The 22,699-nt window shown below is 38.3% G+C and overlaps 1 protein-coding gene across 1 annotated transcript in view; it reads right to left on the bottom strand.

The window, feature by feature from the left end:
- Nucleotides 1-16,258: 16,258 nt before the first annotated feature.
- The window catches only part of GUCY1A2 (guanylate cyclase 1 soluble subunit alpha 2), a 318,954-nt gene continuing 312,513 nt past the window's right edge, over nt 16,259-22,699 (bottom strand). Inside the window, exon 8 of the mRNA XM_088017680.1 lies at nt 16,259-16,466. Coding sequence (XP_087873806.1) covers nt 16,259-16,466 — 208 coding nt within the window. The remainder of the gene's footprint in view (nt 16,467-22,699) is intronic.

The following is a 22,699-nucleotide window of genomic DNA, read 5'->3' as shown; positions in this document are numbered from 1 at the left end:
AAACATGTATATTTTGCTTACTCATGATGCTTCCAGAACCTAGTACAGTTTCAGGCACAAAGTTTATGTTCAGTAACTATTTGATGAATAAAGGAAGAGCCCGGAGGATGATAACAACTTAGCATATAATATTCAAGGGCTGGAATGGAGGCTCTGTAATGTTAAGGTGAAGAAAATTGAAGCTGATTTTTAAAATGAAGAAAAATGTGAAAAGGAAAAACAATGCCCCTCTGTAAGTGTTGGAGGAATACAGGGAAGGGCACTAAATCATGGTTAGCTCTATAATTTATCAAGTGATTTTGGAAATGTTGCCCATTGTCTTTCTATTTTTTTTGACAATAATGCTCACCTGGTAAGGTTACTATGAGGATAAGGAGATTACAGAATACGCAGTGGGACGCAGCACATCGTCCAGACTTACTAGTGACTGTAGCCCTTCTTCATCTGGGAAACTCTCAAAGAGAATTTACTCAGGTGAAAAAAAAGTAGGCTGGTTCTGAAGAAACCCCTCCTGAGTATGAAGATGTGCAGGGATGGACCAGCGAGGTTGGGGGGATTTGTTGGCTTCTGTCTGGGGCCACTGTGAGGATGCCCCGTGGGTTTGAGTCATCCTGACCGGAGGTAGGGGCTGGATGAGTTGGCCATTTAAATATTTCCTACGTTTAAATATTTCCTACCTAGGAGTCTAGGGAGAACAGCAGTCTCATGGAAGATTTCACTTCATCTCACTAGCTGAAAAGCTTGTTCTATATTTGAAAGTGTTAATATTAAGCATTTCAATCACTTCTCACTCTCTCACATTAGCACTAATAAGCTCAGAGTTACATTATCTTAATAAGGCATCTTGATAATGCAGTGCTTCACCTGTGAGCCTGAGAAAGCTCAGCCTTCTGGCCAGATAGGGACAGCTGGTCCCTCAAGCTCAGTAGCCCCTTGAGCATGAACCTCCTCCCAGAGAGAGCGTGCAGGACTTCTTCCAGCTGAAAGACAATGAGCTGAAGGAAGGAAGAGAACCTTCTTAAAAAATCTGTTTAGATTAAGGTTTTAATATCTCTTCATATGGTAGGTTCTGCCCAAAGTCTCTGCCCTCAGTGCAGTTAATAATTTAAAAGTGGCATGATTTAGCAGCGACAGTAAACCTCACATTATATAACGTCTGCTCACAGAGGTGTGCGTGCGCAGAGCAGACGGCTAGCTACGTGATGTGATTTGAAGGACACTGGAAACTGTCCTTTATCCTGAAGTGTTAGCCTCCATACAACATCTCAACAGTGCAGTTGATCCCTACTTTGAACTGCAAATGCAAAGGTCTCTAATGCGCTGAACTGGCTACACTGGGGTGCCAGATGTGTACAAGAGGCTGCATATTCTTGGTGACCCATAAGGAGACTAAATAACCCTGAGATATTTTGCACCATTATGGCCACCTCCCCAAATCCACTCCACCCCGTACCCATTGGATAATAGCCAATCAAAAAGATGTTCCTTATTGCCATAAGCTAACCGTATAATCTGCTCCCTCTTTAAACCATAGTTAACTTGTTTAGAAGGTCTCTGTCCATGAAAATTAGAGAACCAAGACACCCTCATGGCTACTGTCATAGGCACGGTCTCTGAAAGATTCCAGCTCTGTTTTAAATAGGGAGACATGGCCAATGATGGACGGCTGCCCCATGGCTCATCAGGTGTAGCCAGCCCCACTGCCCACCCAGGAACTTTCTTCTATTTCCTGAGGAAGTTTTCGTTGGAATGATCCCACGTGCACGTGTGCATGTGTGTGTACATACTTTCTCTTTTTTCTTCCTCCTTAGTGTTACAGGGTCAGAAAAGTAGTTCTTAGTGGCATGACCTCAAAACAGCAGATGTCTATCAGAAGACTAGGGCAGAAGATGAGAACAGCTCTGTTGGTGGACAAAGGATCGATACCCCCTTGGGAACTGCTAGAAATAGCTAGAAATAGATTTGTATAGTTGAGATCTCATGGTTATGGGGGAGAGGGCCAATACAGTAACAAAGATAACTTGATTTTGTATATATTCACTGCAGAAATACAGGAACATGGGAGTAAAATGGTCTTATTTTAGGTATGTGCAGCATCTAATCTAATGGTTGGATGAAGCACCCAGTGCGTGTTCAGTTGACATTTAATAATGACAATAAAATGATCCCATTTCTCTGTCCTTTCTGGAAAGCAAACTGACCATAAGACAAGTGAATCATGCCTTTTCTTTTTTTTTTTTAAAGATTTTATTCATTTATTCATGAGAGAGAGAGAGAGAGAGAAGCAGAGGGAGAAGCAGGCCCCCAAGGAGCAAGGAGCCCAATGCGGGACTCGATCCCAGGACTCTGGGATCATGACCTGAGCCGAAGGCAGGTGCTTAACCATCTGAGCCACCCAGGCGCCCTGAATCATGCCTTTTCTGTGTGATATATATTCAGAGTGCATAAAACCACAGAAATGGTGACCTGTGCTGTTTGGTTTTGTAAGAGAATTAAGAGATCTCATACTGTAAAAATAAATAATAGTTGTGTCATTAACATCACCTGCAGCCATAATGATAATGCATTGAAAACATTCATTCATTTACTCTTCATTCATATTTTTAGTCATTTTCACTAAGGGTGTGAAAGAATATGCTAAAAAGAATCTACAGACTTCTCTTTTTTGGTATCATTTATTGATTTAAATATTTTATAAGTGACAGTTTGGACTTAGAAAGTAAATAAATGCATGACTTAGTTTTGTAATGAATTATGTAAATATAACACAGAACTGTCATTTTCACTTTGTTTTATAAGAACCCCAGGCTTTCATCAATCATTTTTCATATACAAATGTACCTTATTCTGCAGTCTGTAAATACAAAGACATTCTTCATAACGAAACATGCTATTTACACTGTGCGTGATTTAGAATAATTACAAGTAAAAATAATCACATGAGTAAAAAGTGGTGTTACATGAAAACCAAAGAAGATACAGTGGATGTTTATAATCCTGTAAGTGCTTATATACTTTTACACGTACTAGTATTCTTAAAATTCTAGTGAAATGAGGCATATTTTATCATTTCATTCAGAAAAAAGGTCCTCTAAACCTGTACTACTAAAGGAAAATATTTTAAAATATAATATGAAACAACAAATGAAACTTTTTAATGAATGGTACAGGTTTAAGAGATGCATTCATCTTTAAAAAAAAATAGCTTGACATTTCAAAATATATGCAATTTAACCATGCCTTACAGATATATTAGTATATTTACCTGCTATTATTAATGACAGTGTAATTCAAGTTTGTGATAACTAGATTTTTAAAAGAAATGACTCACAAGGAATAATCGGATAGCAAAATAGCAGATGTACAATAGTATTTACATTGCAAGCCAAACCAAAAATTTAGACCCATGAAATTACAGCAAATGAATTGGCCAAAGGATTAAAATAATTCAGGTATCTTATTACATAAAACCTACCCCATGCAGAGGAAGCAAATGAAGGCCTAGCACATTATAACTATGTGTTTTTATCGAGTTAGGAAGCCTATCGATGATTATAGAGTACCAGAATGTTTGATGGAAATGCACTGGCTATTTATCTTATACACCGAAATGAACAGGCAAGGTTTTTTTTTGTTTGTTTGTTTTTTGGTGTTTTGTTGTTGTTTTTTTTATCTAAAGTATGGTTTTGGGAAATGAGACCCTTTGGTTTTGTAAAATGGCTACTCACAGTCGCAGAGTCAGAATTCAGGTAGGTTGATTTTGAAATGAAGAATGATATGTGTTATTTCTGGAATGCACTTAATCGGTACATTTTAAAAGCATAATGAGACAGTTCTGTGACTTGATTACCAAAGTTATAATGGAGTTACAGGCAGATGTTAGAAGATGTTTGGCCTTTTTCCAAGGCCAAACTCCGAGGAAGATTTTTTTTTTTTTAATAAGGGAAAAGCTGTTTATCCATCTCTAAGAAAAATAAGAAAGTCTTTCTCTCCATGGTCCATTTTTCAAATTTGAACCTAACCTGATTTTCATGGTAGTCAAAACCTGCCAGGATGGCTGAATTAATGTCCACATAGTTGGAATAATTTTTGCTTATCTCCAAATTCTTAAAGGAGACAGTGATTTAGTAGCTTATAAACTTTGCTAGTCTGGGCCTTAGATGCCAATTCAGCAGGAACAACAAAATGGAGAAAATAGGACTGGGGGTCACTGCTGTTCACATGTGATCTTAATTTCTCCTGTTTTCCTTAACCACATTTGTACTATTTTTACAGTGATTATTAAACATATTTCCTTCAAGAAATAAAAATGGCAAAGGCATTAAAGGCAACCAAGTATTTTTTGTATTATCTCAAGACACAGACTTTCTTAACACTGGAAATCACAGGAAGAAAGTACTTTGTATTTTTCTAAGTGTCAATTTATATGGTAGCTGCCTCTTTCTTCACAATTTCACAGTAAGTCAGTGTGAAATAAATACATGTCAATTGACATTGAAATTTACCCTTTTCAAGTTTTTAATTTTTCTGAAGTTGTCCTACCCTTTCCCTGTACTGACTACATGATCTGTTAGAGTTAGAAGACCCTTGAGATGTACTAAAAAAAAAAAAAAAAAAAAAAAAAAAACCTCTAAATGAGAAGTGAGAACCAAAATTCAAAGATATGACTTACAGAAGCATATCTTTTCAGAAAAATACAAAAGCTGTATTATTTCTATATAATTTTCTGTTAATTAACACAAGCTTACATCATGGAGACTACTTGATAAGGAGTTTGACTATATTATTAATACACTAACAAAAAATGAAAATATTTTCAGTTCAGGGATAAAAGATTCTTTAAATCTTATTCAATACTTGCTCAAATGATTCTAGTGTTGAGCATACCTAGAATGAAAAGCATAATGTCTTCTTCATTTTTACTCTTTTAAATAAGATAATTTACTTCTTTTCCCTCAAGAATAAAATACTTTGCTAGAAATGATTGAATTTTCCCTGAAAAAAAAAATGGCTTTGAATTGGGACTTGTAAATGATCCAACCTGTGTCTGTCTGTATTCAAGAGCATGGCAATTAGTTAATTCTGGCGAATCTGTGGAAATTGTGGTATAAATAGCTATCTGAATATACACTAGGATCTCAAAGACAGCTAAAAATAGGGGATACATGGTATATTGCTTTTTCAATACAGTAGACTTGCAAAATTGATGGCAAATGTTTTCAGACCCTCAAAAAAGAACCCCAAACACCATGTTACGCCAAACTAAGTTACAGGGGTGCACATGGAGGCAGGACGGTATGGCAGTCACCTCTAGAGAAGACCCAGTAAAATCAAGTAGCATTGAGTGTATCGGCCCTACTGGAAAGTCATTTTTAAAAACCAATGTCCTTACAAGTGGAAGAAGCTTCTTTTCTATTTCAGTGATGAGCAGTGTGGTACCCAAATAAACATTTACTATTTGAAAATAAGAGGATTTTTCTAAATGAAGATTTCTGTGGGGGCAAAAATAGGAGATTGTCCAAAAAACTTGACCCTGATACTTCTTGAGAAAGTGTTCAAATTCGGTGTAAAAGAACAAACATAGATGTATTTTAATCTCCCGTCTTGTGAACTGAGAAGCCAGCGCCTGTTATCTCAGTCACTTCCTTCCCCAAATGATCTCTAAGAGTGCACCTTCTTTTTCTTATCTCCTGAAGCCACACTGTGCTCAGTAATGTGCAAGTGAAAAATAGAAGCCAAATAGTGAAGCAGTATTTTCACATCTTTCATAAGAAAAGAAGAAAGGAAGGTAGGAAGGAGAACGGAAGTGGGGGAGGGGAAGGAGAGAAAGAAAGAATGAAAAGAGAAAAGGGAGAAGCTGAGGATGCTGGCCACCTTTGAGGGCCTGATTAGTCTCCTGCCCCCAACACCTGGACACAGAGGCCATGCCCCTTACACTTGCCAAGACCCTTCCTCAGAAACAGTATCGAATGCTACTGATGCTCAAGTTATAGCCACACTTGAGATTTGGGCCCTTTCACTGTCTCTCATCATCGTAAAGATTATACTAGCATTTAGTGAGGACATACGGCGAATACTGACTGAAGACATAGTTCCACATTTTCCCAACGGAAGACAAATGCTGCATGGGGGTGGGGCGGGGGGGCCTCTTATAAGGCAAGGAGTTCTTGTACTTTTAAATAGATTCATTCCGATGAGCATGTTTTTTCAAAGTTTGTTTATCAAAGCTTTGACATGATGAACTTTGACATTCTGTTAAATATGAACGCCGTATTTAAAAATCTATAATCGGTTCATCTTTTTTTTTTTTTTTTCAGCTTTCTTCTGGGTTAATGGGCCTGGACTATAGACCTGATTTTGATGTAGGCAAAACTGGATTTTCCTGTCTCTCTTCATCTTCCCTATTGCTGTCCTTTTTCCTGCAGTCCAGCTGAATCCAGTCAAAAGTATTGAAGAGATGCTCATAAAATAAACAGGATACCTCCTATAGTTAGGTATCCATTCGCATGTTAGTAGGAGGATTCTTTTAGATAGGGAGTAGGGTGTTTTTAAGGATCGAAGAAAGTAAAAGTGATGCGGACCCATTATCCCAGGTCATTGCGTGATATAACGGCGAAAGGGACGGACTTGACAAGTGCCTGATGACACAGCTGAAGCAGATTTAAAAAAGGAATAATAATTTTGGCTGTCACCCACTAATCGTCTTTGTACAAGAGCAAAAATTAAAGAATTTTTAAAAACACCTCTCTGAATTAGTATAGGAAGTCATGCAGTCATCTAGGTTATCGAGATCCTCCTGGCTAGGATGAGACCTACCATAAGAGTTAATTTTTTCCTGGTAGTTCTTTGTAGTCAAGTAACATAAAAACAATTCATCTGAGACTCCAAGCCAAGCTTTGGCTTTCATTTCAACATGGTAATTTATACCAATAAAATTTGGAAGGTAATTTATACCAAAATTTCATGTTGTTGATAAACTATCTTGGCCACTCCAATATTTTGTTCCACTTCATGGAGATTTGAATGAAAAAAAGCAAAAAAAAATGTTTTAAGTGGTTATACATAAATATATTGATCCAGATTTGATCCGGATCACCCCCACCCTCAAAAGAAAGCTATCTTCTCTTGCTGGTCTTGAAAGTTAGCAGTATTGAGCATAAAGGAGAGACCGTAAAAGTAGAGCAGTTCTAGGATTTGATGTCTCATTGGGTTCAGACATGTATAGATTCCTGTTAGTCAGAGGTGATGCAGATTATTTATATTTATTGTTCAAATGATTTGAATATAAATTAGCTTTGACTTAGATTTTATTCTGAGAACAATAGGAATATGGATATGAATCATCCTAACGTGCACAAGTCTTAATACAGTATTACTTGACGATTCTTCTTTTCCCTTATGTCATTAAAAACAGCACAGTATTTTAAGTAAAAGAATGTTGCCAAATTTGTAAACCATGGCTTAATGCCACAATTTGTAAGTCTGTTTTTGTGACATCCTCTGTATTTTTTCTGCCACAAATGGAAAACATAGAGAAAAAAATGATTTAAATGCATATCATGATTATATGGTATTTCCAGGGGACAAAGCCTTAAGGACTCCACCAATAAAATTATCTTTCTTTCTCAGTGCTGAAGAACTTGATACATTTAGAAAGCTTTCAAAAAGGGTCTAGCATTCTGACTGGGACGTAAGCTGACTCTTTCAAGACAGCAAATCTTTGTCCTAAATTCTTTTTCTAGCTGATAATTCTGATGAAAAGTGATTCAGATTTGTTTACTCCCTTAAAAATTTTTCTGTCCTAAACAATCTCTGCCTGAATTAACCCGTTACATATAAGTGAAACATCTCTCAGTGTGGATTAGAGCTACCCAGCCACTTCTAATTTCGGAGGACAGAGAATGGCTCTTCTCTCCCGCAGAACGCCCTCCCCTGCTCGGGTGACTCCTCCCAGCTCCAACTCTGCAGCCTCCCTGCAGGAGCTGGATGGACTCAGGGTCAGAAGGGCTTCTGTCTAAAGTCCAACACTTGTTCTGCTAGCAGCCCAAGCCCCACTTGAGGACGATGTGGAGAAGAATATGGAATAGAGTATGGCTCCAAAAATGATTTTTACTGATTTTAGAACACAGTGTATTTTTCATTCTTTCTGATTAAATTTCCCAACTAGGGAAAGAGATCATTTCTGTAATGTCAGAACACACAGCAAAAGCGTGTGTAAAATTAAATTGTATTCTTCTCACTGGGCATTAGCTCAGCCAGGCGTGTTATAAAAGGGGAAAAAATGTTTTAATATCACTTGCACGCTGGAAGTTGGTTCTTTGGTGCTAATTTTAGCAGGCTATTCTGTGACATATGGCAGGGCTGGCATCTGGCCTACCTATTTGTTCCTTCAGTCCAGATGTTCTGACATCTTCATTTACCTTCATCATGGTAACCAAGACTAGTTCTACCTGCCACCTTCAGAGAGTTTCTATCTATAGCTCTGTGAGGTTCTAATCCCAGTTGCACTGATCTGTGCAGCGGCTGAGAGGCTGACATTACCTCCCAGGAAAACTGAAAATGGCTTGTGAAGGATTTTATTTTCCTCTTTTCTTGTTAAAATAAGAATGACCAGCAGTCAAATAAGTCATCTGGTTTCCATTAAACCACATGTGTCTATTGTGGAAACTGCCTCTCCTTTAAGAGTATCTGTACCTTCATGCAGAAAACAATTAAATCTTTTTGCTCCCTCTCTTCTAAAGCTCTTGCCCATCCCCACCCTCTCCATCTGTCCCTGGGTCCTGGGTCTGATGTACAACTGCCAGGCAGAAAAATACGAGGCTTGTCTTTAAAAAGTGGGGTGGTGTGAAGAAGCAATTCTGCACATTTCTGATAGTACCCCCAATTAATGCATTACGGTCCTACTTATATTTAATTACATTTAGTAGACCACAGTAAAAACAGATTTAGTAGAACCCCCTCTTTATCTCCAAATAGTGAAAAGGCCACAGAAGAAGGCTGAATATGAACTGATTCCTTTATTTTCAAACTATGCATCAAGACTCAGAAACAAGATATTACTTACGCTTGCTTTTTTTCTGCTTTCAAATAATAAGCAACAGTACATAAGTCTAATATTTAGAATGATCTGATCACCAGCTAGATGAATTAAATGAAAGGATAAATTCACCATAATAGGTTCAAATTAAGTATTTCCATTATTTGTTAACAATGAGAAGCATGTTTATGAAGAATTAAGCATCCAATGATATGCAAAAAGATAATTATCAAAAACTTTCTCAGGGAATGAACAATCCTGTTGGATTTTTACAGGGGGGTTTTCTAAATTGTGAAAAGAAGGATGCTACCTTAAGTTTTGCAATGGTTAACAGAAAGGTAAACCAGCAGCAAACCCACCCACCACTCCAATTGTATTCAGATTCATGATTAGAAGAGAGCTTACCCAGAGAGGAGAGGCAATAATAGGAGCTGTAATCTTATTTAGAGGTTTAGGAATGGATCCTAAATTTATATGACTTTGCTAAATAACAACCTGATGTTTAGAAGTTCCTCATTGTAACATAAGTTTACCACCTGCCTTGAGCTATGTTATGCCGAATGATGGAGGAGTAATTTAACTATAAAGGACTGATTATTATTGACTATTCTATATTTGATTAAAATTGCATTTTAAGGTTAAATATATGAATTACTCATTTTGAAAAATATAAGCTTTAGTGCTTGCATCAAAATAGAGAAGGGCAAGTTATTTTCAATATGGCTCCATAATCATTTTCAGATGTTTATTCATTATACTACAGATGACATCCAACCATACTATTTTACTTACTAAATATTGGCCATCATAGAAAACAGTAGTAATGAGCTCTTTTTATCTTTAATCTTTCATCTTCTAAGACCTTACCAAAGCAAGAATTGAATTAACTTATCCCAAGGTCCATCTATGTTTTTGCAAAGCCTACATTCTCAATCAACTCATCCAACCTTTGCTGTACCTTTACTCATTTATCCGTCCTTAAATACTCCTCACTATGATATTCTACAAAGATCTGAAAGTCTGGGCAACATTACATACACAGATCTCTTCAGAGGAATAGAAATCATATTATGATAGGTATTTTTAACATTATCCAACAGAAATAACATGATGGGAGTCTATTACTTCATAGCATGTGTGCAAATGAACGGCTTCTGAGATAGATGAACCATGTCGTTTGCTCAGATAATTTTTATCCAAGTTATCACTTGCTCATTTTGCTGTAGGAGAATCACGACTATCTTTTGAAAGTCCACACCAGCTATATTATTGCTGTATAAAACATGTCTCTATTTCCCTAAAGGTTCTATGAAGTGCACAGAAGTGCAGGTTTTATATGGCATCATACCATGGCTTAAATTATTGCTTGAAAGGTTGTAATAAAGTATTGCTAGGAAATCATTTTTAGATGAATGCACAATTCAGTGTGAGAAGTACAGAGTGAGACTAAGTATTAAGTTGGTGATTTCTTTAGAACATAAAAATCAAAGCATTCGGAAATCAAGCTGTCACTTTGACATTCACTTCTCTGTCCAAAAGTTTGTAGTTTATAGCCTGGTGGTGCGGACTGGTAAATACTGTGAGATACTGCACAGCTCTGGTGGTAACTCAGAAAATGGTACTGTGTCTACTGCGCCTAATAGCCCTATAATGAGCAATATTCTTTCCTCATGCTTATTAGTGTTGACTTCTGTTTCTAATAAGTTTGAAGACTCCTGCTCCAAAAGCAGACTGTAAATTTGAGACCAAAGCTAAAATTAAAACTTGTGAAAGAAATAATGCTACAAAGCTCAGAATACTTCGCTTTTCAAAATAACTACAAATGAAATAATACACTACTCTCTTAGTCAACTTGCTTTTATTCCTGGTAATTGGGATTATTTGAATGCTCTTCAGTGATGCCCAAATCTGGCTTTATATTCTCATTACCTAGAGTGATTTTCTAAATACAGACTCCTAGGCCACACCTGCCACCTACTGAATCCAAATCTTTGCAGGTGTAAAGCTCAGTAATTTGTATTTCTGAAGGCTTCCTAGGTAATTCTTACAGGGGCAGCCAGATACTGTCATGCTGATGAGCTGAACCATTGAACAGGATAATTTCTTAATAAGGATGGGAATACAATGAAGCACTTGACTGAAGTTGTGTTCTGGTCACAACATATTGGAAATAAAAATGCAAACTTCTCAACATTCCAGGCCCTTCCAAAATGTCACTCCTTTTAAACATGTAATATCTACATGCACACATCCCTACATCCACCCACAAAAAGGATTCATTACTTTAGAAAACTGAAACTATTTTACAACATGAGATTGACTGTATCATTGACTTTTTTTTTTAATGAAAGGGAAAAGGAACAAAGGAAGGAAACAAAGGTGGCAGGACAGTAATACTTAGGTTTCAAGTGTGAGGAAGGAATTTTGCACACTATCTCAGTGTATTCTGACAAGATTTATGTTCATCTGTATATAATGGCAGTGTCTGTTCTTCATTCACCACCTCGAGGACCCTCAAACTGAGTCCACTGCTGGGGCCAATTTATCCCTGTAACAGTAAGGTTTGTTCAGTCATGTGTGTTAACACTTTATGTAGATACGAAATTAGCTGCTGTGAAGGAAGCATATGCATATTGACAGCTGCCCATAAGGAATCGTCACTCAGACTGGCATATGTTAAATTCTCACTACTCAGTCTCTCACGCACCATGTTTTTCCAGCTGTATCTGGTAACATAGGCTTATAGAAGCCCCTGAAATAACATAATTTTTATAGTTGAGGATCTGTAACCTAATAATAATACCTAGGTTGCTATTGATTGGTTCTTGGTTCTTGGACTTGAGTTTCTAGGCATTGTTGGCTAAAAGGCCTCTGGTGTCCCCTAAAGCCTATTCAGGGCCATATATAATTCACTTCGAATGAATTTTCGGTAGTTACACTAAGTGCTTGGAGTCAGAGTGGTTTTTGGAAGAAAAAGCACAGAGAAAAGCTTCAGATGTTAGCAATGCCCCAGCACAACTGGGAATGGTTCATCCACTTCAGAAGTGCATCGTTACGTGGGTCTTCCTGTCTGCCTGAGGTCAGCAACTCTTGCCGTGGCCACGTTGGGGTCAGAGATGCAGAGAGGCTAGTGTTTGTTGGGGCTGGGTTTGAGGAAGTGAGAAGGTTTCCACTGCCAGCACGGAGTAGGCATGGGCTCAGTAGTGCTCGAAATGCTTGAGAAGACAGAAACCTACGTGTACAAGTTTTATTCTCTGCCCTAATGATCCATAACACCTTCCCTCGGCAAGCCAGGATCCCAAGGAGCCTTCAGTGAATACATTTAATTACAATCGTGATTTTGACTTCCTTGATATCTCACAACCTCAAATATGTGATATCAATTGGCAGCAATATTTCTGTACAAAACACAGAGTTTGGTGGTTTTCCAAACTCCGAGGCTTTGCCTTTTGTATATGTCAATTTAATTTTGCTTTATTGCTGGAAATCTTTGGAGCATTTTACAAAATTAAAAGCCTGGCTGCACTTGTGAAAGATTTTGTCTAAGCTGTTGCCTTGCTTTGCTCTGTGTTTCCCAGAGAGGCACGCTTTGCACTTTAACAACAGAACACTATGTCTCTGATAACAGTATCAGATAACCAGAGCTATCCCTGGACAGGAGAACCAAGCGTGAGACTGTGAGAGTTCACATTTGAAGTGCTGAATCCATGGTCCCACTCTTAAGTCTCAGGCAGAGGTGCCTGCCTCAGAGTCCTAATAGGTCATGGCTCACTGGACTCCACAGAGTCATATATTAAAAGGGAAATCCAAAATAATTTAAAGTAGAAGAAATGAATATCAAGGCAGGTTTTAGACAGTTTGGTCACCTATTACATAGAAGCGTTATCTTCTTTCCCTCGCTATATACCATGCTATATAGTGGAGAGACGCAACAATTCGTGTTCTGCAGGCATTGAGGAGTCTTCTTTTTTTATTATGGTAAATGGTACCTATTTATTAAGATTCCCAAAGCACATACTGTGCACTGTTTGGGGGTACATATGTGACTTTGTTGGATAACTGACTTATTTGCAAATGACTTTGTTTCTATCAAAATAATACTGATGCCAATGTGAATCTCTGGTACTGATGCCTAGTCATAAAGTGACTTCAAAATAGTTGCCTTAAAAAAAAAAACACTAAACCAGAGGAGCTGTAAGTACCAAATTATATTTTAATGTTTCCCTTTTAGAGTGGGTTAAAGCCATTTCCCTAATCTAATATCACTGTGATTTCTAATAGGACATCCATTTACATTCTTTCTAATGTGCCACACTACAAGGCATGATGTTTGCAATAATTTTTAGGTAAGAATACTGTACAGATATTAGTCAAATGAAATACTATGACCCAGTGTTGCAGTCACAGTTCCTAAATGGAGGATACGTAGACTGTATTACATAGGACAAATACAAATATAATAGTTTTTCACAGCTTCTAACTTCTGTGAGTGCGGTGAGGATGAACAGCCACCTTAGCAGCAACTTGCAAAGACACAGCAACAGTGTAACTAAGAATCAGCTGCAGGAGGTTGGCAATATGGTAACAGATTAGACTATTGCCTCAGACTGTAGCTTCAAGGATACATTTAGATTACATTGTTTGAAAAGTGTGGTTTATATCCTGTGATATATGATAGATCTCTGGTATATTTTTCATTGTAATATTTGTGACAATGTAAATGGCTACTTCTTCTCTAAGTAGAACCATATAAACTAAAAGAGTTTGTTATTCTTTGGACAAATTGAATGTATATACAATTAGTGTCTTGGGCCCTATTACCAATTACTGGGTAATGAAGCGGATTTTCAATGATGTTTTTAAAATATGCTTCCTACAGATATTCTTAAAGTATAGAGAGAATGATGATATATCTAGAATAGTTACTTAGACAAATCTTCACAAAAAGCAGAGAAATAGATTGGATGATTACTCTAAGTCCCTTGCCGCCTTATGGTTATGAAACACATCGCTTACCACCAAAACATTTATTTAGTTTATCATAATCTCTAAGTTCCTATGCAAAATAAGCATAAATTATTTCGGTGAAGCTGGGTTCTCTCCCCATGTCCCTGTGCTGTACAGAGCACCTGGCTAAAGTGTTGTCTGTTTTCAGTGTGAGGACCGAGGTGCTCCCAGCCTGTTCCGTCCACAGCAACTGTAAACCTCCGCCTCGTTCCCCGTGAAGGAAGTGCGTTAATTTCCCAGGGCTCTGAAGAAATTCCTTTATAATTACCCCCATGAGAGCACCCTGTCCCCGGTCTATAAAACTCCCCTCAAATAAACACACTGGCCTTCTGGCCCCCCACGTTGTTAAAAACAGAGACCTAGACCGAGGGAGGAGAGGGATAGGCAAGGCTTCAGAAAGCTCATGGTCTAGATCCTGTCTCCAAACTATGTGTTGCACTAGTGTCCTCATAAGCCTTGGGGTGACACAGAGTTCAACAGTTACAGAAGTGATCACCATTATAACAAATACTTTGCATATCGATAAATGTTTTCTAGCTACACACTTAGAGAACTTAAAAACACTAACAAGCCTCACAGACTACACTGGACACCAGTTAATACGCTCCGTAGCTGAGTTACGGCATAAATAAATCATAACGCAGCCAAAATGCCTGACCAGAGAAATCACTCTATTACATTCAGTAGACATAAGCTCTCAATGAGTATACCGTCTGGAGAAAAACGGCCACTCCAAGGTTTCACGGAAACAAATATTTCCAGTTCATTAACCTCAGTAGAAACTTGGGTTTTAGATTAGATCCAAAATAGGAAAACTCTGGATGTACTGTGCTCCTAATTTCAGGGTGAGTGTGTGATGATATTTTCATGCAGTGCTAATTAGTGGGAACAGGTCTTGGTCTTCATTTTAGCACCACATGCAATAGAAGCCTACCTGTCACTATGGCAATGACTGGGCCTGGAGGTTAGACCTACTTCAGTGTTCATGAAGGTGATTCACTGAATTTAAGAGCCACATCAATCAAACTGCAGAAGAAAAATTCCTTTCTTTTTTTTTTTTAAACCTCAAAGCCATAAAACACAGGGTTTTTTCCCCCTTATTTCTCAAGAAACAACATTCTCGGCAAAATGTCCCACAACCTCTTTCTCACTAACGCCAACATCTAGGAATTTGCTCCCAGTGTCAGGTAGCCCTTAGGAAGCATCCGGGGGGCAGAGTGGGCGGAGTGGGCAGAGGTGGGGGGAGGGGTAACAAGTCATGGAAATTTTTAGAATATAGTTGAGTACATTGTACAAACTACCTATTTTATAAGTGCTAAGTTGAAAAGGGTCCAATGCAGCAAAGCATTTCATTTTAACTGACGTTTGTTAGAAGATGGCAACAAGACTTTTCTGTAATCCTAGTTACAGATAAATCTCTTACTGGGAAATTCTATTTCCTCTGGATTCCATGCTACATTAATTAAATCTAAAAGATATATTTACTAAGCAGACATACAATGCTTTCTCAGCATCTTAAGTCCTTGGTTATATGTATTCTCAGTCCAAGCACTAATCTGTCTAAATAAGTGAAAGTATATTTGATTAATAGGTTACAGTTACATTAAATATACCAACTACACAGTAGCAGATTCTGAAAATCGAGTAATGTTGTGTGAAATGTAATTATCTAGAAGAGAGATGTATAAAAATAGGTAATATCCCTAAAATATTTTGCTGAGTTACAGTTCTTCCTGCTGGGAAGTTGACCACACTGCCATGATGTATGTATGAAATGTCTGTTCAGAAAAACAAAATTAGAAAAGAGTCCTCACATACCAACTCACTAAATGTAGGAATATGTCATCAAAAATGGCTCTCAAAAGTGACACAGATAAGTGGGGAAAGATAGCTGTATGTGTGACAAACAAGAAAACATGGAATCTATTTATTAGTTGTGAAGGGGGCCCGTACTTAAAATATATATGTGTATATATATATATGACCAAAAAACACTCACATGGATGGACACATCTCATTACCCCCCCTCCATTTTTTTTTAATTGACAGTCATCATCCACCTTTTTCTAGGATTATTGCCTAACATAACACAGAAATTCCGCTGCTTGTTCTCAGCCAAGTAGTGAAGGAGAAACCATCTCATTCCACTCTCCTGTCATGACCCAATGTTCTGGGCTTGTGCTTTTTGGAGGAGTCTTTGATCTGCGGTAGGTCTCAGAGGCTTGTCTCCCGGAGAAACATGGTGCCAATGTTGTAGGAAACTTTTTTTATCCTCGAGGAAGAAAGAGAAGGCTTTGGCTGCTTAGGACCAGTCCTTACCTCCAGGAAATAGCAGATCCCAGGGATTTCCTTTGGAAAGTTATCTGGAAGTTCTTCACGGGACCGAGGAATAAATGTGAAACTTTCTTCCCGTTTTAATAATCTAAGGAGAAAATACAATGTGAATCAAATAGGCAGGGCAGATGAGAATGAATGGACAGAAAATTTAAAGGCTTGGGAAGCCTATCAATGACAAAGTTCAAGTTAACACCCTTATTTCTTCGTACAGATGTGGCCTTCACAGGGCTCCAAATGCTAGGAAATGTTTCTTGAGAAAGATACCTTCATGTAATAAAATAATAATAATAATAATAATAGCAGCTGTGCCTTGTCCCACTTGAAATGTTTTTTTCAAGTTTGATTTTTTTTCTAAACAAAAGATGGAGACTGTATAATGAAATTTTTATTCAAACATGTATTTACCCTTTCTGTTTTTAAAACCTACCTAAATTCTGAAGCACGCCTCCTATGTTCTATAGACTCTCCATAGGCTTTAAATGCGTATCCTGTGTGTCAAAGACATCAAACAATTCCTGAGCATTGAAGAATAACATTCACGACTTGGAATGTCTGCCATGGGTGACTGATTTCTAGCAGTTCGTGTATTGTGAGCTCCAGCATTTATTGGTCAGACAGCATGACTCTTCCCTTTTAGTCACACTTAGAGACTCTTTTCTAGCACACTAACACTAGAGACTTACTCTCTGTCCAGGTCCCTGACATGTTAAATTTGATACCCGGACCTCAAAACGTGGCCCAGCAATTCACTTTAATTCAACAGCTCTTATGGACTGCTTCTCATTGCCCAAGAACAATCTCCTAAGCACTCTTGTGAATATAATGTTGAACAGAACACCATGTTTTATCAAGAGAGACAGAAACAGGGAATTAAAGAAGCATAAAATAAAGACTGAAAAGCAAACAAGCAAAAGCCCAGAGGTAATACAGAAACTTAGGCTCAGTATCAGCACATGTGCAACCGCTTGGTAGCCTTACGGGATGGGGGAAGAGAGTGAGAGTGAAGGCCGAGAGAGTAGGGCCAGATGAAGTTTTGAAATACTAAACTTAATGTTTAGACTTCTGTTTGGAGCCAAACCCATCATCCCCTTTTTCCTAAAAACAACTCCTGCTCCTAAGACAGGCGGATGTTAACAGCAGACGCAAGTTGTGCGTGTTACGAGGTGGGTCAGGGAGGAGGACCCATTGACAGAAGGCGGAGTCGGAAAGGCGGGGGTGCGAGGAGCACAGAGGATATGTGCAAGTGCGAGGTCACTAGCACCTTTACACTAGGAAGGGAGAAAGTCATTCTTTGACTCGTAATGGATACAAATATCTGAAAATAACAGTTGGTAGCACTAAGAACTCTCACAGTAGGAGCAATCTCTCTTTACTTTTACAAATGGGAGTTCTACCATTCTGCTTTATAAAGGATTTTTGTTTAAAGTTTTAATTGACCATTTCTTAAAAGAATTATACAATGACTACACTAACTTGGGGTATAAAGAAATGAGGCTCATTCTGATATTTCAGAATTCTTTCAGATACCTTATTTCATCCATATAACCCTATCTAAAAATCTAAACATGCTCTTCTCTGACAAATTTATGAAAGGTAAAAGTAAGTCCAGAATAAGTTGGGAGTGATTTGCTCATAGGCGCAGCCGGACAGCGATGGCATTGGAACTAGAATCCAGATTTGTTAACTGCTAGTCAAGCTCAGCCCTACAATAAATAGTAAGACTACACTAAGATCTCCTTCTTTCACAAAACTGAGATGTAGGTAAGGCATTGACAGAATGAAAGTCATTGGCACACTTTGATTTCTGTTTTTACAGATGTCAATTTTCTTTACATGTAACATATAATCAGTTACTTCAGAAGTAAAATGTAAATTTCCCTAAACAATAGTTAAATTTAGCATTGAATTCCACAATAATTTAGCTTAGCTCAAATACAACAGTCATCAGTGTGATATCTGGGTATCAATGATGTCAATCAACAAACGTATCGGGTGCTGGTGACATGCCCTAATAGTCCTCTGAATGGAGGAGAGGGCGTGGGGATGTGCAGAACAAGTTAATATAGAACTAAAAGGGCAAGAAATACTTACAGGAACAAATTAGCAGCAATGCAAGACAGCATACAGGAAAATAGATGATAAAATCCAAAGGAGTAAATTCTACAGGGTCCATGGAGAAATGAGGACTGTGGATCTTAGTACAAAAGTCAAGAACCAGAGCAATAAAGTTCACGCTTACCAATTATAAAATAAAGCATAACCCCAACCTTTCAAACAAGGTTCCTTAAAGGCCCAGGAAATAGGTAGGACTCCACATGAGCTGCATTCTTCTCTCCCTATGTTAAGCCCTCGATTTTCTTCACGCTTTGACACACCAAGGTCTTTATATTTTGCTGTACTTGAGATGTTCTGACAGTAAGAATGAGCACTGAGTTGACATCTACGGAAGTAATTGTACCTGACTGGCAAGAAGGTGCACTAGCTGCTTGCGATGCCGGGACTTTCAAATAATTCACTGCACTTTGGTAGGAAACTCTTCACAATGACTTGATCTCCTGACATTTTAAATACATCTCCTATTCACTGTGCTAAAATGACAAAGACAGCAGCTTCTATGGGGCTTTATTCTTTTCCAGATAACCATTTTGGCATTAATAAACTAAATGCAGTTTTAAATTTCAATAATATAAATGAGAGCACAGAAGGGTAAATTGATTCAAGCTCCTGTGCTATCCAGGGTTTAGCAGCCTTTGTGCAATATTCAGACAATTTCCAATAGGCCAATCTGAATGAGTGACGGGTGGGGCTGTGCGGGAGGTCAGGGGAAATATTTCACACGGCATGCCTGGTGGTGATGAGTTGTGGGGCTGAACAAATGATCAAATGTGTATACAGAGATTAGGAATTTATACCCTGATCACCCCAGAACCTCTGATCCCCTCTGAAATGCTTTATTAAGTCCGAGTCCCTGGGCTGGCTCCAAAGCTCTGCCTAACAATTCCTTTCTTCAGCAACTCAGGACGGACAGGGAAGCTTAGATTCCACACAAATCTAAATTAATCCCCAGCTGGCTGATATACAACCTGGGGGTTTTGGCAACATGTTTAATAAGTATTTGGAAGCCAGACAAATCCTACCTCACCTGCCTGTAACTATTCCTCCTCTCAACAAAGTTTTTCTTACCAGTTGATTTTCATGATAAGAATTCATTGTGGCTTTAGATCACTGGATGGCCCCCCAGCATGTGAGGGGAGCTCGATACTTTGGAGGTCCATGGACCTGCACCCTCGCTGCCCATCTCTGACTCATTCAGTCCTTGTTTGCATGCCCATTTCTGCCCATTTGCACCAAGCTCTGTGCTCTATCCTGTATCTGTCCTGTAAATGGACCTGAAACTTACTCACACCGAGGTACAAGTGACCTAAATGTAATTTATGTTTTTAACACAAGACCCAGAGTTTTAAAAAGATAGTGAAATTACAACATGACATTTCAGGCAACTTATTCTGGGATTTATTATCTTCTGCAGATCCTACTTAAATTGGCTTATATAAAGTACAGCTTGGTCCTCCATAGGCTAAGGTCAGAATTTAGTCTTTTATTCTTCTATGCACTTCTTTATACTTTTCTCCAATTCTATACATTGATTTCATTGTGAATTAGGGTGGTCTTTGTGGCCATTTGCTATGTGCATTTCCCATACTGCTCTCACTGCAGAATTAGGAAAGATAACCAATCATGTAATTCTCTTCACCTTCATGCAGTCTTTGGTCAGTGAGTTCAGCAGTTGGCCAGTCCACAGTTATTAAACACCGTCTAAGAGCTGAGTGCTGACCCAGTGCATGCCTACTTCTGATCATATAGACTGAGAGAGAAAGAATTTTTATTTTTGCTGAAGATGTCTTTCCATAAAGTGGTCATATTTTTTATTTTGTTTTAGCTGAGCTGACACTGTAGACAGCTCCATAGACACAGCTAACCTTGCTGGAATTAACACAGCCGTAGCCTCAAACAGCGACCAATGAGTGCATGCGGTCCTCTAAGACCTGCCTGTGTGAAGTCATCATGTGAGATTGGAAAATCTTTGTTTCAGCGACCAAAAAGGCCTGTGCAATATGCAGAGCTCTGATACAGTGACAATCCAGAGCGCTGTCTACCAAGTGCTCACTAGCTTGTCCGCTGATCACTGTGCTACCAAAAGATGCTGTAAGACCAAGGCAACATAGAGTAGTATGTGCGGCATCTCTCAGAGCCTCAGGGCTAGAAGGAGTGTCTGCAAAGTGACCTTTTAAAGATTTTGGGTGTCTGAAATGTCGTTAGTTCACTCTCAGCCTGATTGGTTTCATTAGGCATTAAATTCTTATTTGGAAATGATTTTCCCCTCAAAATTTGCTGCTAGAAATTCAGATGTCATTCTGTTTTCTACTCCAGTGGATATGATTTTTCTCCTTGTATGTCCATAAGTCTGTCTCATCATCATCTTTCTGTCTCTGGTGTTATAAAAATTAATGACAGTATATCTCAATGTATCTTTTTCTCTTTTTTTACTGAAGTACAGATAACACAATGTAACAGTTGCAGGTGTACAACACAGTGTTTGGACAACTCTACAAGTTAGGCTGTGCCCACCACGAGTGTGGCTACCCTCTGTCACCATGCAGTGCTATCACAATATCCTTGACTACAATCCCTATGCTCTGCCTTGTATTCCTGTGACTTATTCCGTAAGTGGAGGTCTGTACCTCCCACTCCCCTCTCTCCCCATGTTTTAAAAAGATTTTATTTGAGAGAGAGAGAGAAAGTACAAGCGGGGGGAGGGGCAGAGGGAGAAGGAGAAGCAGGCTCCCCGCTGAGCAGGGAGCCTGATGCAGGACCCTGAGACCATGACCTGAGCCAAAAGCAGCTGCTTAACCGACTAAGCCACCCGGGTGCTCCCCCTACCCTTTTTTTGCCAACCCCCTCCTCTATAGCAACCACCAGATGGTTTTCTGTATTATGGGTCTGTTTCTGCTTTTCATCTTTATTCATTTTTTAGATTCCACATATAAGTGCAATCATAGGGTATTTGTCTTTCTGACTGACTGACTTCACTTAGGATAATACCCTCTAGGTCCACTCATGTTGTTGCAAATGGCAAGATCTCATTCTTTTTTACTGCTGAGTAATAGTGGAATGTTTATATATACCACATATTTTTTACCACTCATCTATGGATACTTAGGGTGCTTCCATAACTTAACTATTGTAAATAATGCTGCAAAAATCTAGGGGGTTTCTTTGGGTAAACCCAATAGTAGAATTACTGGATTATACAGTATTTCTAATTTTAATGTTTTGAGGACCCTCTGTACTGTTTTCCACAGCGGCTGCATTCCCAGCAGTGCGCGAGGGTTCTTTTATATCCACATCCTCATCAATTCTTGTTATTCCTTCTCTTTGTGATACTGGCTATTAGGACAAGTGTAAGGTGATAACTCATTGTCATTCTGATTTGCATTTTTGGTGATCAGTGATTAGTGATGTTGAGCATCTTCTCCTACCTGTTGGCCATCTGTATCTTTCTTTAAAAAAATGTCAGATCAGGTCCTCCACCCAATTTTTAATAAGACTATTTTTCTTGTGTTAGGTTGATTAAGTTCTGTATATACTTTGGATATTAACCCCTTATCAGATATATCATTTGCAAATACCTTCTCTCATTCAGCAGGTTGCCTTTTTGTTTGATGGTTTCTTTCGCTGTGCAAAAGCTTTTTATTTTGGTGTCGTCCCAATAGTTTATTTTTGCTTTTGTTTGCCTTGAACAGACAGATCTAGAAAAATGTTGCTAAAGCTGATGTCAAAGAGATTACTGCCTATGTTTTCATCTAAGAGTTTTATGGTTTCAGGTCTCATATTGAGGTCTCTATTCCATTTTGCTTTTATTTTTGTGCTTGGTGTAAGAAAGTGGTCCAGTTTCCTTCTTTGGGTGTGTAGCTGTCCATTTTTCCCAATACAGTTTGTTGAAGACACAGTCTTTTCCCCATTATATACTCTTATCTCTTTTGTCATACATTAATTGACCACGTAAGTGTGGGTTTATTTCTAGATTCTCTATTCTGTTGATCTATGTGTGTTTTTGTGCCACTACCATATAGTTTTGATTAGTGTAGCTTTATAGTATATCTTGAAATCTGGGATTGTGATAACTCCAGCTTTGTTCTTCTTTCTCAAAATTGCTTTGGCTATTCAGAGACTTTTGTGGTTCCATACAAACTTTGGAGTTATTTGCCTAATTATTTGGAAAATGCTGTTGGTGTTTCTATAGACATCAACTGAGTC

The sequence above is a fragment of the Eumetopias jubatus genome, unplaced genomic scaffold, assembly GCF_037043125.1.
Source record: "Eumetopias jubatus isolate StellerSeaLion01/CBP00866 unplaced genomic scaffold, mEumJub1_p1.0 scaffold_13, whole genome shotgun sequence".
Lineage (NCBI taxonomy): Eukaryota > Metazoa > Chordata > Mammalia > Carnivora > Otariidae > Eumetopias > Eumetopias jubatus.
Note: the sequence above shows the minus strand (reverse complement) of the source record. Positions and strands in the feature narration are given on the sequence as shown.